The 16,190-nt window shown below is 42.0% G+C and overlaps 1 protein-coding gene across 1 annotated transcript in view; it reads left to right on the forward strand.

Moving 5' to 3' along the window:
• LOC125763160 (uncharacterized) overlaps nt 1-16,190 on the forward strand; it is a 109,570-nt gene that overhangs the window by 77,642 nt on the left and 15,738 nt on the right. Inside the window, exon 3 of the mRNA XM_049426010.1 lies at nt 188-282. Coding sequence (XP_049281967.1) covers nt 188-282 — 95 coding nt within the window. The remainder of the gene's footprint in view (nt 1-187; nt 283-16,190) is intronic.

The following is a 16,190-nucleotide window of genomic DNA, read 5'->3' on the forward strand; positions in this document are numbered from 1 at the left end:
TATTTTTCAATGTTTTTAACTTGTTCTTTGATAGGGAGAACTGCCTTTTTTACACGTTTTTTTTTTCAAAATATATTTCTTTTAAATTTATTATTTTAGTTTTTAAATCTTCATTGAAATTGTGCATTCTTTTGCCAAATTTCCACCTTTCTTACTAATTTTGATTTTCTGTCCCCTTTTCTTACAGGTGTTCGAACGTACACCGAGCAACAATCAAAAAAAGGTAACGCATCAACGTTACCCGGCACGTAACAGCGATCAAGTTTCCGGCAAGCAAATCAGGTGATTAAAAGAAAGCGATATGTATCGCAAAAGAAAGTCCCCACACACACATGAAGGTGAAATTGTACTGCCGAATAAAGGTTTTTTGCTTATCGTGGGTACTAAAGTACCCGCGATGAGTACACTCATTGAACCGCCAAATCCGACGCTAATGCGTGTGAGCATCGTGCGTTTCAGTGGGGTTTCCGTTTTTCCTTCGCCTTTTTTTTGGTTGGTGTGTTGGTGTCACCAACGCCGTATCCGTAATCCCCGGGACTGGTGCTGGATTAACCACCACCACCACCACCGGCACCGAAATTCTGTCAAGCATTATAAGCGAGTGCATGCTTCGCAATGAAGTACTTTACATGCTGATGACTTTCGAGAGGGATTTAGTAGTTTATACCGTGCTGGTATGCGTGATTCCGAGCGTGTGTTGAGGTACTGCCTTTTGAATTCTCTGGTGGTGGTTCCTTTTCTTCTTTGGGGAGGGAGGAAAAATCCTTCTGTGGGGGAGGAAACAGGGAAACGACAAACGGGAGGTGTTAGTGCGAAATAAATGGATTTGTGAACCGGTACCGAACACATGCGATGGTTTTAGTGTACGCTTACTTAGGGAAGAAAATTTTCCAAAAAAAAAAACAGAAACACCCCCCTCCCTCCCCCCCAAATTGGGGGGTCCTTTTACCCCTTGGATGTTCGGTTGTAGTTAGCACGGAAGAAGCGTTAGCGGGACCTAACTTTCTTGATCCTGTTAGCAAGGATAAATACGATATATTTGTTTTCGAGCTTCAATTACGACAAACGAGCTGAGCGAAAGATGTTGTCACGTATGTGTGTGTGTGTGTAGGGAGGGAGAAGAGCAAAATGGAAGAGAGTATGGTGGGAACAGTGCTTAAGGGTGTCTGAGTCTTTATACACGGTTCAGGATCGGGAGGTTATTTTTTTGTTGTAAAAAACCGAAGCCGAAGCACACGCTTTCGCACACGAATTTGAACGTGCTGGAGAAGGTTAGTTGAGTTGGGGTGACAACATTCGCTTTTACCCCCTCCCTCCCCTTCCCCCATATTTTCCTTGCCGCACGTATTCACGACAGTTGTTACAAGAGTTTTACGGCAAACGGCAACCTAGTGCCGGTTTCGAGTACACATTCCCCCTTTTTCTTCCGAAAAGGACCCTTCCGAAAGGACCCCATCGAGAATGGATGTTTAGGGGAGGGAAAATGGAGGACACCGCATACACCCCATTATCCATGGGGGTCCGATAATCGAAGAGCGCGGGATGGAGTATGGATGGCGGATACACTGTCTGCTACTTTGTGCACTTAAAGCAAGTAATCTGTAAACAAGATTGGTAACTGCTTACGAGCATTAACATCCTGAGCCTGAGATGGCAAAGCAGCGTACGGTTGACACGGTTTGCACTTTTTTCTCCCATCTCTTTCTTTCTCTTTCTCTCTCTCTCTTTTTAACATGGGAGGTTTGATGTTTCTACAGCTTCAGGAAAAGGGGTTTGTGATTTAAATTATCAGCACATTTACGGTTTACGGAACATAGCGAGAGGATAAGCGATTAACTGTTGAATTATAAGCGCACGCACATGCGAGTGAGGTGTTGGGAATCAATTGAATGAATATTTTTTTTTGCTTAATTTATATTTACGCGCCCTCGATAGGAAAATCGGTGATGGAAAAATGTTTGAAAAAAAAAATAAAACTCCTCGCGATCCCAATAAAGTATGGCGTTGTGAGTATTTAGATGAAGAGTGATCTGTGCCGTGGGAAGGAGGAAAGTTGGGGGAAAGAGGAAGTAAGAGGAAGTGGGTGTAACGTAATGCGAGAAGGCGCACAAGATGTCAGATGCCGTATCGTGAACATCATCTAATTTCATTACTTGATACAATTTTCACCCGAGCAACAAACTCATGGTAAGCGAGTAACTTAAGAAAAAGAAGCAAAAAAAACTCCTTCTCTCTCTTTCTCTCTCTCTCTCTCGTTAAAACCAAATTTGAGGTTATTGGAAGGAAGCAAAAAAAAAAATGGTTTCCTTCCTTGGAGAAAAAAAAACGCGCGCGCGAGTCTGATACGATTACACCCAATATTGAAGCAATTACTCCCTCGAAAATCGAAAAAAAACGGCTCCCTGTTCGGGATGCGTTGCGTCACCGGTGGCCTGGTGGGCGATGTGATTGTCCTTTCGTGGAAAGTATCAAGAAAAAAACCTCTTCGTTTTTTTTTTTGGCAGGACCGGAAAAGAAGATGAGCCGAAGAAACAGGTACGAACCACGAGAGTATCCACCCCACCATCCCCCCCTAACACCCCCCTCTGGGGGGTAGTTGTTTCGGCCATCTTTCGCTTTTGCTCATCCCGCCCTCTTGGTTGGTTGTATATGTTGTTATTTCGCTTTTTTTCTTGCTGCTGCTACTGCTACCGTAATGTTGTCGTGATTTTGGGCCATGATCCCCATACCCTACCCTTCTGAACCTTGGGCGGCAAGATGAAGTGAATTAGGTGAGCACGGTACCGTGCAAACATCGAAGCGGGGATAGGAAATGCTTCAAGATTTGATTTATCGCGAAATCGAAAACCACTTAAATTCCTCAACCGAATCGATTTTATTTATCTGTCCAGATTTTTTTTCCCTTCTCCCCCAAGGGGGGAGAAGCACGGGAAGGATGCAGGGAAAGACGAAAAAAAAGGAGAAAGAAGAAAAACTGGCAATGTCACGTGCTACGACAACGAGAGTTCTCGGTAACGGTTGATCCCGCATCCCAGGCACGCATCTCAAAGAATTACCTGAAACCGGGGGGAGGCATCTCCTCAATTTCTTGAGGATCTATGTGTGTTTTCTCCTTCTTCTTTGTCAATCTTAGCAACTCAACATTTGATTGTGTGTTTGTGCCACAGTTCTCTTTTGCAAATTCACTGCACCAGCAGAACTTCAATGAAGTGAGGTGATGCAAAAATCAGTGCTCAGGGCAGCTCGTTTGTACAATGTGTGGAGTATGTGAGGAGTGCCTCACCGTACATTGCTTAGTGGTCCGCTTTCTTCGCTACTGGGACCGTTATTGGGAGTCGTACCTTTATGTTCGATTATAAAATCTATCATTTATCACCGATCGTGTCCGGTAGCAGTAATGGTGGTGAATGGTGAACGGGTTGTCGACGTGCCCCTGGCAGTTGGTAGGGGGCACTCCCTCTCTCTTTGTGGGAGATTGTTAGGAATTTGATTTCATGCTCCGGTTCATTGTGCCTTCGTGCTTGTGGCGGCCTTTTATGTCCCAATAGGACCAGTTTTACCTCCCCCTCTTTGGACGACTTCACCCAGGGGAAGGGAAGGGGGGAGGAGGTTAGGTCACGTCAGCAGTTCATAAATCAAACATCCCTTTTTCTTCGAGTAGGAGAGCGCGCACTCCGGATGCCTTGGCTGCTCAAAAACCTGAGACGAATCGCAATAGGTGTGCCGGACACCTCGAAGACGATACGATGTCCACCGATCCATCGAGATAATTGTATAGATTGCTGCAGCAAAAAAACATCCTTGGTGACTTTGGTGTTCTCAGACTTGTTTTTTTGCTTTGTTCTCCTCAACGCTCTCGGCAAACTTGTGCAAAACTTGGGCAAAGGCAGTAAGAGCGTTTTGTGCAGCATTAGCACTAAACACTTAAACTACTCAACCGAACGCAAAAACCCCTTGACGACTTTGGCATGTGTCGTTTCGTTGGCTTCTGTGGCGTATGAGTATGCACGTATTTGTGTGTGTGTGCATGAGTCCGTATCTTAAGGATTTGTTGGGATGGGGGGATGAACGAATGCAGCCGAAGAGTTGGACGGAGTCGCAATCAATTGTGGTATGCAAATTTGCTTCCTGTGGACATTTGGACGCACGGATTTCTGTTCCATTGCGATGATCAAGTGAGGTAGCATGTGTGTGTGTGTGTGTGTGGGAAGAAGATAAAGCGGAGAGCGAAGTTGGAGACATCTTGGCCTGGCAACGGCAGAAGGCAAACGGACTAATCTGATTGCCTCCGTTTTGTGTGGACGTGGACGATTCCCCCTTTTTGCTGGTGATGGTGACATCTCTTACGGAGAGATGTGAACATTTCTGCAATGGGCAATGGATGAACAAAAAAAAAAACACACAACCATGACGACCATAGACCGCGTTGCGATGCATACAGAATACAGAAGAGCATTCTTGAAGATCAACCTTCAGGATCTTTCCCCCCCTTTGGGAGAGGGGGAGGGGGGAGAGGGAGGGGGGGGGGGGTAGAAAAACAATACCACTCCAGCATCCGAATCACTAAAACCCCAGACACACTGACAGAGTGAATCGGGTGATGCTTCGGACTTTTGATTCAATCGCCGGTAACTTCAGGATGTCCTCCCGGATCTCCTCCACGAGGAGGGTGGTGTGGTGTGGTGAAAAACTTCACCGTATCACACGTCGGGGGGTTTTTGCGTTCTGGTGCAAATGGACGACTTTTGCAGTGGCACGTTTGGTCAAAGTCCTGGTAGACGTGTGTGTGTCCTTGTTGTGGTCTGTCCTTGTGTAGGGACTGATTTATCCAATTTCTCCAGTTTGCACGAGCTCGCGAGACGTCGAAGTTTTACCCGGTCCGGAGCTCCGGGTGTGTTTGGTGTGTCTGCGTCTAGCGGTGGAGACTAACGGTGCAAACTTGAAGACGTCAGTGGAGCGTGTGGTGCCTTGGTTTAATATATTTGTTTATGTTTATACGCCAAAATCTTGAAGATGTGAAAGGCAACTTGTGCTTGACCTCCATTCGTGCATTCCCCCTCTATTGGAGGGCGTTAACTGGGTATGTGTTTTCAAGCTGCTCCTGGAAACTTCAAGATGCAAAAGGGGTACGGGGGTTTGGGATTGTATTGGAGCGCAATCGGTGTTTGCATGCAGAGAGTTGCAGAACGACCAAGTAACGACAGGAAAACATTGGAGCAGCATGAGCAAAAACTGAGCTAGTACTTGTTACGAAACAGCATACATCCCAAACCACCCCCACCCAAAAACCGTACCGAATGCAAATGGAAATGCATGCCCTGCCAGGCGAAACATCGCACCCCAGGTCGCAGTCCCCACTCCCCAACATTTCGAAGATTTCCTTTTCTTCCACCTGTTGTCTTGCTCTTGACATTCCCCAACTCCCCAAGGTTTTTGGAGGCACACTGGAGGAGGAGGGAGAGCACTACAAAACAGAGCGTCTGATGTCGTCCGTATTCTATTCGTTAACTCAATTTCTTGGCCGGAGCGGAGCGGTAGTGTGGAACAGGAACAATGGATGGGAGCTTTTCAGGGGTGCAACTTTTGCACTTTATTATTATGTTTCTTACGGTAGTTTTGTTTTTTTTTGCTTTCTTCTCTCAGTCTCGTGTCACATGTTGTTGCCACTTTTCTATTGCACAATTGTCAATCGTGCATCTTCATGGCGGTGTGTGTGTGTGTGTGGTCGAAGAAAAACAAGCTTAGTGTGCATGTGAGGTACAAGTAACTTGAAAGCAATAAAAAAAACAAAAAAAAAAACGTCACGTTGTAGCAAAATGTTCTGGACGAAGTTGTGAACTCAACCTTTTTGGTAACAAAATTGTGTGTGAGAGAGGGAAAGAACGTTCCCCCACCTCATTCTAAAAATCTTGTTAGATACAGATAGAAGGATGGAGAAAGAGTTAGAAGTTGAAGTGTAGCCCACTCGGCTACACTTGGGAGCATTTTTAGGATGGACGGAGTTTGTCTCGCACAGAAAACATAGGATCACAAAATGCTCGAAATTACTTAGTCAGCTTTTAGCTGCTTCTTTCGCTTCTAAGCGAAATTGTCTGCCACATTTCGATGCTGCTTGATTCTGGTCGTGTTTGAAGAAGTGTTGCCGAAACAACACGATCGTAAAATTTGTTGGCCTCGGTCCGATCGAAGATTTGCAATGAATTAATTTTACTTAGCAAACCGTATCGTCGTTGTTCTGTTAAAAATAAAAGGAAAAGGTAGAGGAAAGCAAGAAGGAGACATCCTTCCACACGTGCGTTCGTAATGTGCTATTCTTCAGGTGGCATTTAGACATTTCAGCTCCCGCCCCAACAAAAAAAGGTTTTTGGGCAATTTTGATTTACCTTCTTTTGGTTTTACTGTTTTGGTACACTCTTGGTTTTTTTTTGTTGCAAAAATTTATTTCTCTTTTATCCATTCTGGTTTCGATTTTTATCGGTTCGTTTGTGTAGTTTATGTTGCTGATGTTTGAGCTTCCTTTTCCTTTTTTGCTGTAACACTTATATTGTTGCTCTTTAATTTTTACCTTTTTGTTCTTTCATATTTCGAACCATATTTTACTTAATCTTTTTTTTTAAACCATGACTCCATTCATCCTTCATAGTTTTGTGGGTCGAACGAGGAAAAGCGAAGCACGGTGAAGCATAGCCGATATATAGTCCGGTTGACGGTTGGCTAAAACTGTCAATAAATGTGATGAAAGATTGTACCGTCATGCATACACACATACACACACACACTAACACACTGGTACGACATGATTCGATTTTAGGTTCTGCCCGTGTGGTCTAGCGCTATGAGCACCATTTTCACTTTTTCCTCCCCGCCCCATCCACCCTCCTCCCCATCATCCCCCTTGTCATCACGAATCACGAGGAAGAAACCACAAGGGTGACCAATTTTTCGATTGTGAATATTTCGTCTGTATGTTTGAGTGGATGTGTTTTATTTGCTACTGCAGTCTGCAATGTTAAAACCCCTCCCTCCCAGCTTTTTTTTGAACGATCTTTTTCCTTTTGTTTTCCTTTTCAACACCACACCTACAAACCATTTGGATATGAGTTTTTGTTTTAAAATTGAATGTTGGAAAAGTTTAGTCACCTTTCCAGTGCGGATGGAGAAAGAGAAAAAGCGATAGATGGGACAGGAAAAACAAAAGTCGAGAGCAAAAAAAAAGGGTCTCGAAGAGCGATTTCCTTGATCGCTTTTCTCAATTTTGTTTTTGTTTTCTTGTTTTTTTTCTGTTTTCATCCACCGTACGTGTTCACAATCTTGCGTTATGACATGCCAAACCCAACACATTCTTAGCCCGACACACATACACAACCGGTGGTTTGGATTTTGACAGCTTTTGACAGATGTACCTCCGGGGATGGATGCCACGCTGGTGGAAGTGATTGAAATCGGGACGTATGAGAAAATTGTAGGAAAAAAAGGGGTGAAATATATTTTTGGGGTTAGTTTGAGGTTTTTCCTTTTTTTCCGTTTTCCTTTTTCGTTCTTGATCGGTTAAGGCGTGCCATGGGTGACGACAGCTTCAGGTCAACGCAATTAGGGCGGTTGCCAAACCTTCGTCTCGTAACGATGGTTTTTGGAGAAGAAGAGGGGAGCAGTAGCGAGTGAACGATCCGACACATCCGACTGATTGAGTTTGGAAGCAGTGAGGAGCAAAGACAGAGAGAGAGAGAGAGAGAAACATCCTTTAGTGGGTAAAAAGTTGGTGGTGACGACTATTTTTTCTTGAAAATGATAACACAAAAAAAACGAATCGTTTGTGGTAAATGATATGAAGGTTTGAAGAATAAGAAAATAAAAGAGAAGAAATGAATCATAGTATGCGGAGCTGATTGGTAGGAAGAAAACGAGTGGTTTAGAAAACTAGCACTTTAACAGCGTACTGGTGGAGGCGCCTGGTGGATTTTAATATTTTTTTTATTTTTGCTTTCTTTTCACTCCCCCGGTTGAGCTTTTTGGTTTACCCTTGGTTTGAGTGGTTGAAATGTGTATGTTGAATTTTCTACCGAATCCTATTTTTTTCTTCCTTCCATACCTACGCACCGACCTGTCAGATTTGTCATCATGGACGGACTTTGTCACGTAACGGTGACGAAAAAAAAGGGAAATGATGTGTGTTAGGATTGCATTAGGTAAAAGACCATTTGCAAACGTGTCGGGCAGAAATGTTACGGGCCAAATGGTACGCATAAAATAAAAGAACCGAAACGCTAAACACTGACATTCCGCTCAATTTCGTACCGTCAGGTGTAAATGGAGGCGCCCGGTCGTTCACCGAGTGACGTGCAGGCGATAATTAATTGAAATATGTACGTCCTCCAGTCCTCCTCCCCCCTACGTCCCCCTACCCCCGACCAATTGCGTACGTGCAGGTCGGGCAGCGTTGCAATTAAATGAGGTGACAAAATGGGGCAAAGTCACGTGCGCGCCAATGAAGAAAGAAAAAAAAGCCCAGGGAACGTGCAGGGGTTGAAAAGGTTTGACTGACTACGTGAGGTGAAGCTGATGTTGTGATAAAATTAAAAAAAATCAGTTACGACAGAGAAAGAGAGAGAGAGAGAAAGATAAATGAAGGAAAGAGAGAGATGGAGAAAAATAAAGTGCAAAAGAGACAACGTATGGGTGTACGGGAATAAAAAAAAAGTTGATAATTTACCATCTCTTTCTGGTGTTGGTCTGCACTTGAGCGAAACCGTACAGAATACTGATTTATCTTGTCACTTTCTCGTCATTTTCCTTCGTACACTTTCCACCATTAGCCACAACCGGTGTGGAAAACCTTCCCAAAAAAAACCCGGGAGAAGCAGCAACAGAAGTGGAACAGCGAACAGGTCCAGGGTTTCAGTCAAACAGGATTAAAGCTAACGAGGATAAATTTAATGTTTCGCGAGCAGTTTGCAGCTTCAGTTTTTCCACCACTCGAATGGTCGGGTTTTGGGAAGGATTTAAGCAGCGAAAAAAAAGCAGGCAGTATGAGATACTTTTTTTTCTCTCTCTCGAACGCCTGACACTCATTTAAATGACACCGAAACCGTTTAGAGCGGACAATATGGAACGTATTTCGTTGCAGCAAGTTTGACATTTTGTTTTTTTTTTTGAGTTACACGTTCGTTTTGACATTTTGTTGTAATGAAGAGTATCATAATGCTCCGGAGGAGGTTTTGTGAAAATTGAAATATATTTTTCAATGTTTCATCCCCTTCTACGTGGTACTGCTTGATGATCGGTTTTTATTACGTTTTCCCTTTACACGCCTGAAATATAACCCTTAAAGCGATTACAGGGAAAAACAGGAAGATTTGCTTTCGACTAGTAATGATAAGCTGTGTGAATATTTTAAAGCTTAAATCAAAGCTCTTTTTAGTTTTTTGCATGGTAAAGGAAATTGATTAAACCGGATGGGGGTGCGAGGGTACCGCATTAGTGGTGGATTACGGTACATCACGTCCCTGCTGATTATACGTAATCTGATTCTTAACGGTGTCTGAAGGCGGGATTCGAAATTCCAACGGCTCTCGGTGGCAGACAATCAGTGCCGTTGAATTAAAAGCCACGCCGTGTCGTGTTGCTATTAACCTTGACTTATTGACTGTCAGAAACAGTCTCGCAAGTTCATGCTCGGTTTCGGCTGCACGGATGGGAAAGAGTAACGGGTTTTATGTCTCCCGTTTTCTTGTGTTTTCTTTCGACAAGAGCAAAAAAAAAAACAAGAAAAAATCGTTGCTAGAATATCAAGCGGTTAGTGAACAAAACAGAAACAACAAAAAAAAAAATGGAACGGAACTGACTTTTGCAAAGCATTAGCTCGGTTTAAGCGGAATCGTTGCCACCGGATGGGAAGTGGGGTGGGGATGGTAGGATGGCCAACGAAGAGAAAAAAAAGGAGTAAAAAAGGGTGATTCCGCACGAGCAGTCGTTCTTAGTGAAAAGAAAGAAAGAAAAAAAAAAATACACCGGCTAGCGCATCGAAACGCTTCGAGCGAATTGAACTTGATGAATATTCAAAAGCCTCAAAGCCCCTCCGGTATAATTTAAGCTAAAGTGTGTTGTGTGTTTTTTTTGTTCTTCTTTGGTACACCAAACACTCAAGAAACCCTTCAATGAAAGGAATAAATGTGGAAGAAGTGTTGCAAAAACGAGGAAGAGCGATGGTGGTATAATATAAAAAAGGGAAAAGAAAAAACAAAGGAAATCCATCCAGAAGAAAAAGAGAGAGAGGAGGGGGGAGAAAAACGTTGTGTGGAAGAGTTTTGTGTACACTTATAAAGCTAGGCAAGAAGATGAGAAGGCAAAGAAAGATACACAACAAGACAAAAAAAAAACATAACAGAAAGATAAGCAAAAGGGTGGCATTCCCGTTTTCTACCCACTGCGCTGGATGCTGTTTTCATTGATCTCTCACCCCCTTCCCCCTACCCCGTTTCATCCATTTTCTATCAACCCTACTTTAAGAGTATTTGGCGAAAGTTACGGAATACACGATCCGCCGTCGTGCGCTGGAGGTTGACAGAAAATGACATTCATTTTAGGTGTGGCCACCCCCGGAGAGGGGTTGGGGTTGGGGAGGTGGTGTGAGTGCTACGCGGAATGCGCCACCGAAGCAAGGGAAGGGAGGGGGTTGACATTTATTTCTACCCACTCCCCCCTTCTCCATCCTTTCCCCATCTCCTACTCCCACCCTCTTTATCACCACTTTATGTGGGGTGATTTAAGGGGTGTTCGGCAAAGGGGTGGGGGAGAGAGGGAGAGGGGCGGCGACAGGGTTCGATGGAATTTGGATCGAGCAATCGAACCGAATAATAAGATAGAAATTCAATCAATGATGTTTTATTGTTTATACGCTTTGCTGTCGTAGTCTGTTTTTTTGTCGTTGTTGTTGTCGTTCGATTTGGTTGTTGTTTTCCTACGAATAGCTCGCGTTCGCGTTTCGTAACCATTTTTCTTTTTTTTGTTGTTTAGTTTTCTATTTTTATTTACTGCTCCGTACATATCTATTTCACTTTTCCTGTTTTTATGATAATTAATTTCTTTTGCTTTAATTTTATTCTTCTTCCATTTCTTTGTCTGTTTTTGTGCTAAATTAATGATTTTTTGTCTCTATCTTTTCGCAAACTCTTTTATACTTTTTTGTGTTGGTTTTGTTTTGTTCTGAACAACTTATATTGCTTTCATTATGCGTTTTTTTTTCCCCTTTACTTTACACTTTACAACTGTTTGTTTGATTGCTTTCGTATCGCACCAAACACTTTTTGCTGTTGTTTTTATTTTCTTAATGATTATTTATTTGTTTCATAGAATCCGTTTGCCGGGACGGGGTGTTTTTTTGGGTGCCGGATGGATATTGTTCGGCATCGATTTCCATGGACACGGATTCTCGGTACGAAAGATGGAACGAGCTGTACCACGAATATTCTTCCATTTTTTTCTTCTCTTCTTCTTCTTTTCTCTCCTCGGTTTCGAACTGACTCGATCAGCAATAGTTGACGAGATACGATTTGCCAGTGCGCTACATAATTCATTTTTGTGTGTTTGTGTGTGCGCTCGCTTGTTTTTTTTTCTTCTACCGCGTTTCCCATTGTGACCTTGTTTTTATTTCTTCATTTTATGCTGATTGTGTCGCTGTGGGCAGTTTTTTTTCCTAGCATTCGGCATTTTGTTTCTTCATTGGAAAAGGTTTTCAGTTTTTTTTTGCTTTTCTGTCTTCATTTTATTTTGTGTACTTCATGCTTATATACCTTCCGGTTCCATTCGCCGAAGCTGGGTATAGATAGCTCTTTTACGGGTACAATTATTATCGCCGACTTTTTCCTTTTTTTCCCCCAAAACATTGGAAAACAAATCATCAAGCTAAAGAAGTGGTATTTGTAGTATTTTTTTTAGGCGTGCTGTCGATTGGGGAAAAAAAGTTAAGGTGATAAATAATATGGTTCTTGTTTCTTGAAATGAAACGATTTTTGCTGACAAATGTAATAACAGAATGAAGTTATTTGTTTTAGTTTTTGCAATGTAAATAATTTCTTTAGTCGAAAGGAAATATTTGAAGCATCGAAAATGTGTTCATTTAAACTAAAAACTGAAAATCATCATGTATAAAAATAAAAAAAAGTTATTATGCCAAGGTTATTTTAAAATCATGTTTAAAATTTTCCTTATCTTTTAGGGAATTTAAAAAAAATAATTATCTCTGTTTTCACTCACAGTTGTTTGACAGACAGCCATCTTGAATCCTAACCTTTTCAACTAAAGCCACCAATAGAGCACATTATGATCTCTCTCATTTTAATATTTGGTTTTTTTAATTTCTGTACATCTGTTGGCTCTCGCAAAAGCTTTTCTTAGCATACTTTTGTGTGACTTTCCGCTTACCGGGCATTGCTTATGGAATAAATAATTTTGGACAAGCACATCTTTGCTTGTTTTCTAAACGCTAGAGACAATGGTTTTGCTCCACCGTTGCATCATTTGTCACGTTCGTTTGCGGTGCGAATTATGTGGGTTCAGCTTTATCTTAGGTCCAACTATTGTATGGGCGAAGGGTGAGCACGAAACCGGTATGAAAGTAGAAGAAAAAGGACATTTAGTGTTTGACACGAAATAGAGGCGAAAAGGGGGGAAAAAAAGGAAATGGAACAATCATAAAACCGTATAAACGCATTCCGAAGACTGCGACTTCCCTGGACAGGGAAGCGTGTACGAATTTAGTGTTGTGCATTTTGGCCATTTGGACTGTAGAGAGGGGGTGGGGAAAAGGGGGGCAAGGGACAATTTTGGTGTGTGTGTTTTTTTTGCTCTGTTGTTTTCCGGACGATGAATTTATTTTACCATCCTGCGCCACATCAAGGCATCTGGGCAGCGAATTGCCACAAACGATGTTATACATCAACCGTAATGGCCGTTTAATGTGCTGCTCCTTTCTTCGGGTTCACCGATGATGGATATTTGGCAGACGGCCGGAAAAATGTGTGTGTACAGTATGTGTGAGTGTGTAAGTGTTTTTTTTTGTTTTTCGCGCTGTTTTGTGCCCTTCAGGAAGCAAGGATTTATTCCTGTTGGAATGGGATCAGCGGAGGGATAGGGTGAAGGGGTGGGAAAGAGAGGGGGGGGATATTTTCTAGGTTTTGTTTTTTTTTGTATTCTGGTATTGCTTTATCCGGCCGTCGTTCGATCACGATCTGTCGTCGGTATTGTGCGGCACACGGTTTAATGTCATATCGTGAATTATTAGTTTTATTTGCTCTATACTTTTATTCTACATGCAAAAAAAAAAGAAAAAAAATACACAAATACACACATCACGCTATATAAAATATATTATTCACGGCCTGACACCATTACGAAGTTTTATTGTACTGCTTTGTTTTATTTGTTTAATAGATTATGAAGAAAAAAAATTGTAAACAAATCACAAAGCTAAAATATTTATTAAAAATTTTACAAAAAAAATATTTAAAAGAAGTTAAATTTAAAATGGGTTCCTTCTATTTCACAGATTTTTCTTGTCTTGTACACGCCCTGTACAATTTTTCATCCCATACCTACGATTGACTTTTCGCTCCCATTGTGAAAGAATAGGTTTTAAAAACCATGTCGATCGATTTAGCAGCTTCGCATTACCCAGGAGAGACCAGCCAAAAAAAAAAAGTGTCTCTCTCGTGCTTTTTCCGGAGCACATCCGGTACGACCGTGAGGCGCAAAAAAGAGGAAAAAAAGAGAAGAAAGCACAAACGAAAAAAAAAAAGCGAACGAAGAGGTTAAAGTGATAATCGGAATGAACGCGGGTTTCCGCTTCCGCTGTAGCGAAGCAAATCTCCCCCCTATCCCCGATTCGTCGCGAATCGGTCCCTTTACGTAACGGTTCGTACAGCGTTACATTTCACCCAATAAAAACACGCTAGTAAAACTCGGAACGCAGGCAAACGGTGTATGCGCGGGATAAAGCGGGACATCCTCGAGGGAAATAGCAAAACGGAATAAATACACACACACACGAGGAGGTGGAGAAGCTGAACCATTCAATAAGGGGAGCTTTTCCAGCTGCAATCAAACCTGGGACCGATTGCTCATACGGCTCATCGTGTGAATGATGGCAACTGTTCGGGTGTGCGTTTTGTGTTTCGTAGCGTACCATCGCTGGAAGTTTCACTGAGGCATCTCAATTTTCAGCTGCTGTTTATTTACACAGCGATGGCGGTATGGTTGGGAGTTGGAGCTGGAGGATTTTTTTTTCGATTACGTGTCGATTTGTAACGTATTGTAGCGAAATGTTTAGTGGAAGTACAGATTGTGATGCTTGTGTCTTTGTCGCAAAGGTAAGGAATAGCAATACACAAGCATTGCCACCAACGTAACGTCAGCTTTGTCGTTGCGTTTTTCTTGAAGAAAAAGCATGCTTTGTTTTTCACTTTTCACTTCACTAATCAGTGTAAAAAAAAGTTTTTTTTATTTTTTTAAATATTTTAAGAACAGAAAGAAAGAATACAGTGTGTAACGTAACTATAAGTTCAATAGTTTTTTGAGGGGAAATGGAAAATAAATCATATTTTATGAAGTTTAAAAATAATTTGTCAATGAACCGTGGTAAAAAGTGTGTGTTTTTTTTAGGAGATGGAAATATTACCTCATGAAGGTGAGTGAACTCCGAGTGAGTGACGTATAAATCACAAGAATGAGTTAATTTTTCGACTGACTCTTTGAAGAGATATTCCCAAATAAAAAATTGGTAGCCATTTAGCTGCACGTCACCTGAAAGAATCGTTTTTATTGGATATTATTATTTTGAAATGGCCTAATTGATTCTGAGTTGACTTAATTGATTCACTAATGAGTGAATCACTAGTTCATGAGTGAGTCAAAAATCGCCTCAAAGAGTCACAACTCTTTCATGAGTGTTATGATTCTTTCAAGACTCTTTCTAGACTCTTTCATGAGTGTTATGACTCTTTCAAGAGTCTTTCTAGACTCTTTGATGAGTGTTATGACTCTTTCAAGACTCTTTGATGAGTGTTATGACTCTTTCAAGACTATTTCAAGACTCTTTCATGAATGTTATAACTCTTTCAAGACTCTTTCTAGACTCTTTCATGAGTGTTATGACTCTTTCAAGACTCTTTAATGAGTGTTATGACTCTTTCAAGACTCTTTCATGAGTGTTATGACTCTTTCAAGACTCTTTCATGAGTGTTATGACTCTTTCAAGACTCTTTCTAGACTCTTTCATGAGTGGTATGACTCTTTCAAGACTCTTTCAACACTCTTTAATGAGTTTTTATTTACTTACTCTCTATATATTTCTAACCTTTTTAAAAAAGTTCTATTGCAAAGGAGTCATAACAACTCTTTTTGAAGATTAGAATTAACTCACTCAAAATGAGAATAAATGGAGAGTGTAGTAAAAACTACTTGATGCTATCCTGCTTCAACAGTTGTTGCAATGCATTTGTGTGTGTGTGTGTATTAGTGAAAAATTCCCTTCTACCGATGGTGCAGCAGTAAAACTGTGTACCGATTGTCGACATAACGGCTGTTGGCATACATCCAGGCGTTAGCGCGTCCTTGCACACGGGGCTAAACACTGAATCTGAAGCGAAAAAGCGAACTAGCAAAGCAAGAAGAAAAAGATTACCACATCCGTAACCTGCTCATTGATGGGCAAACGGCCAGCATTTTGCAGCCTACCCGTATTCGTGTGAATATGCCAAAAAAAAAGAAGGCTAAATGGCTCCCGCTGTGGGTATCCGTTCGAGGTCAGTACGGCGCGACCGGTGTCTAAGGTTGAAGTTTCAGCGTTCGGTGTACCGGGTTTCCGTTTTATCCTCTGCTCCTCGCCTTTTTTTGTTGTTGGTGCATCTTCTTCCCCAAAAAACCCCTTTTCTTGGTGTGCGATTTACTGCGGCAGTACGATTGGATTTCGCGAAATCCGGGAACCCACCGGGAGCCATCCATGTCTGGGTTTTAATTTGGATACGGGGACATTATCGTCGTCTGGCATCGTAGTGCATCCACCGAATCCGGGCGGCATGGCATCCGGGCTCTGGACCCACTTTTAAGTGGTCAAAGCTAATTGCTACCAATTGCAAAAACGCTCAAGCGAAGCGGTATTGGAAGCGAGCAATTTATGCGAAGATCACACCGAAACG

This window comes from Anopheles funestus, chromosome X (genome assembly GCF_943734845.2).
Source record: "Anopheles funestus chromosome X, idAnoFuneDA-416_04, whole genome shotgun sequence".
In the NCBI taxonomy this organism is placed as follows: Eukaryota; Metazoa; Arthropoda; class Insecta; order Diptera; family Culicidae; genus Anopheles; species Anopheles funestus.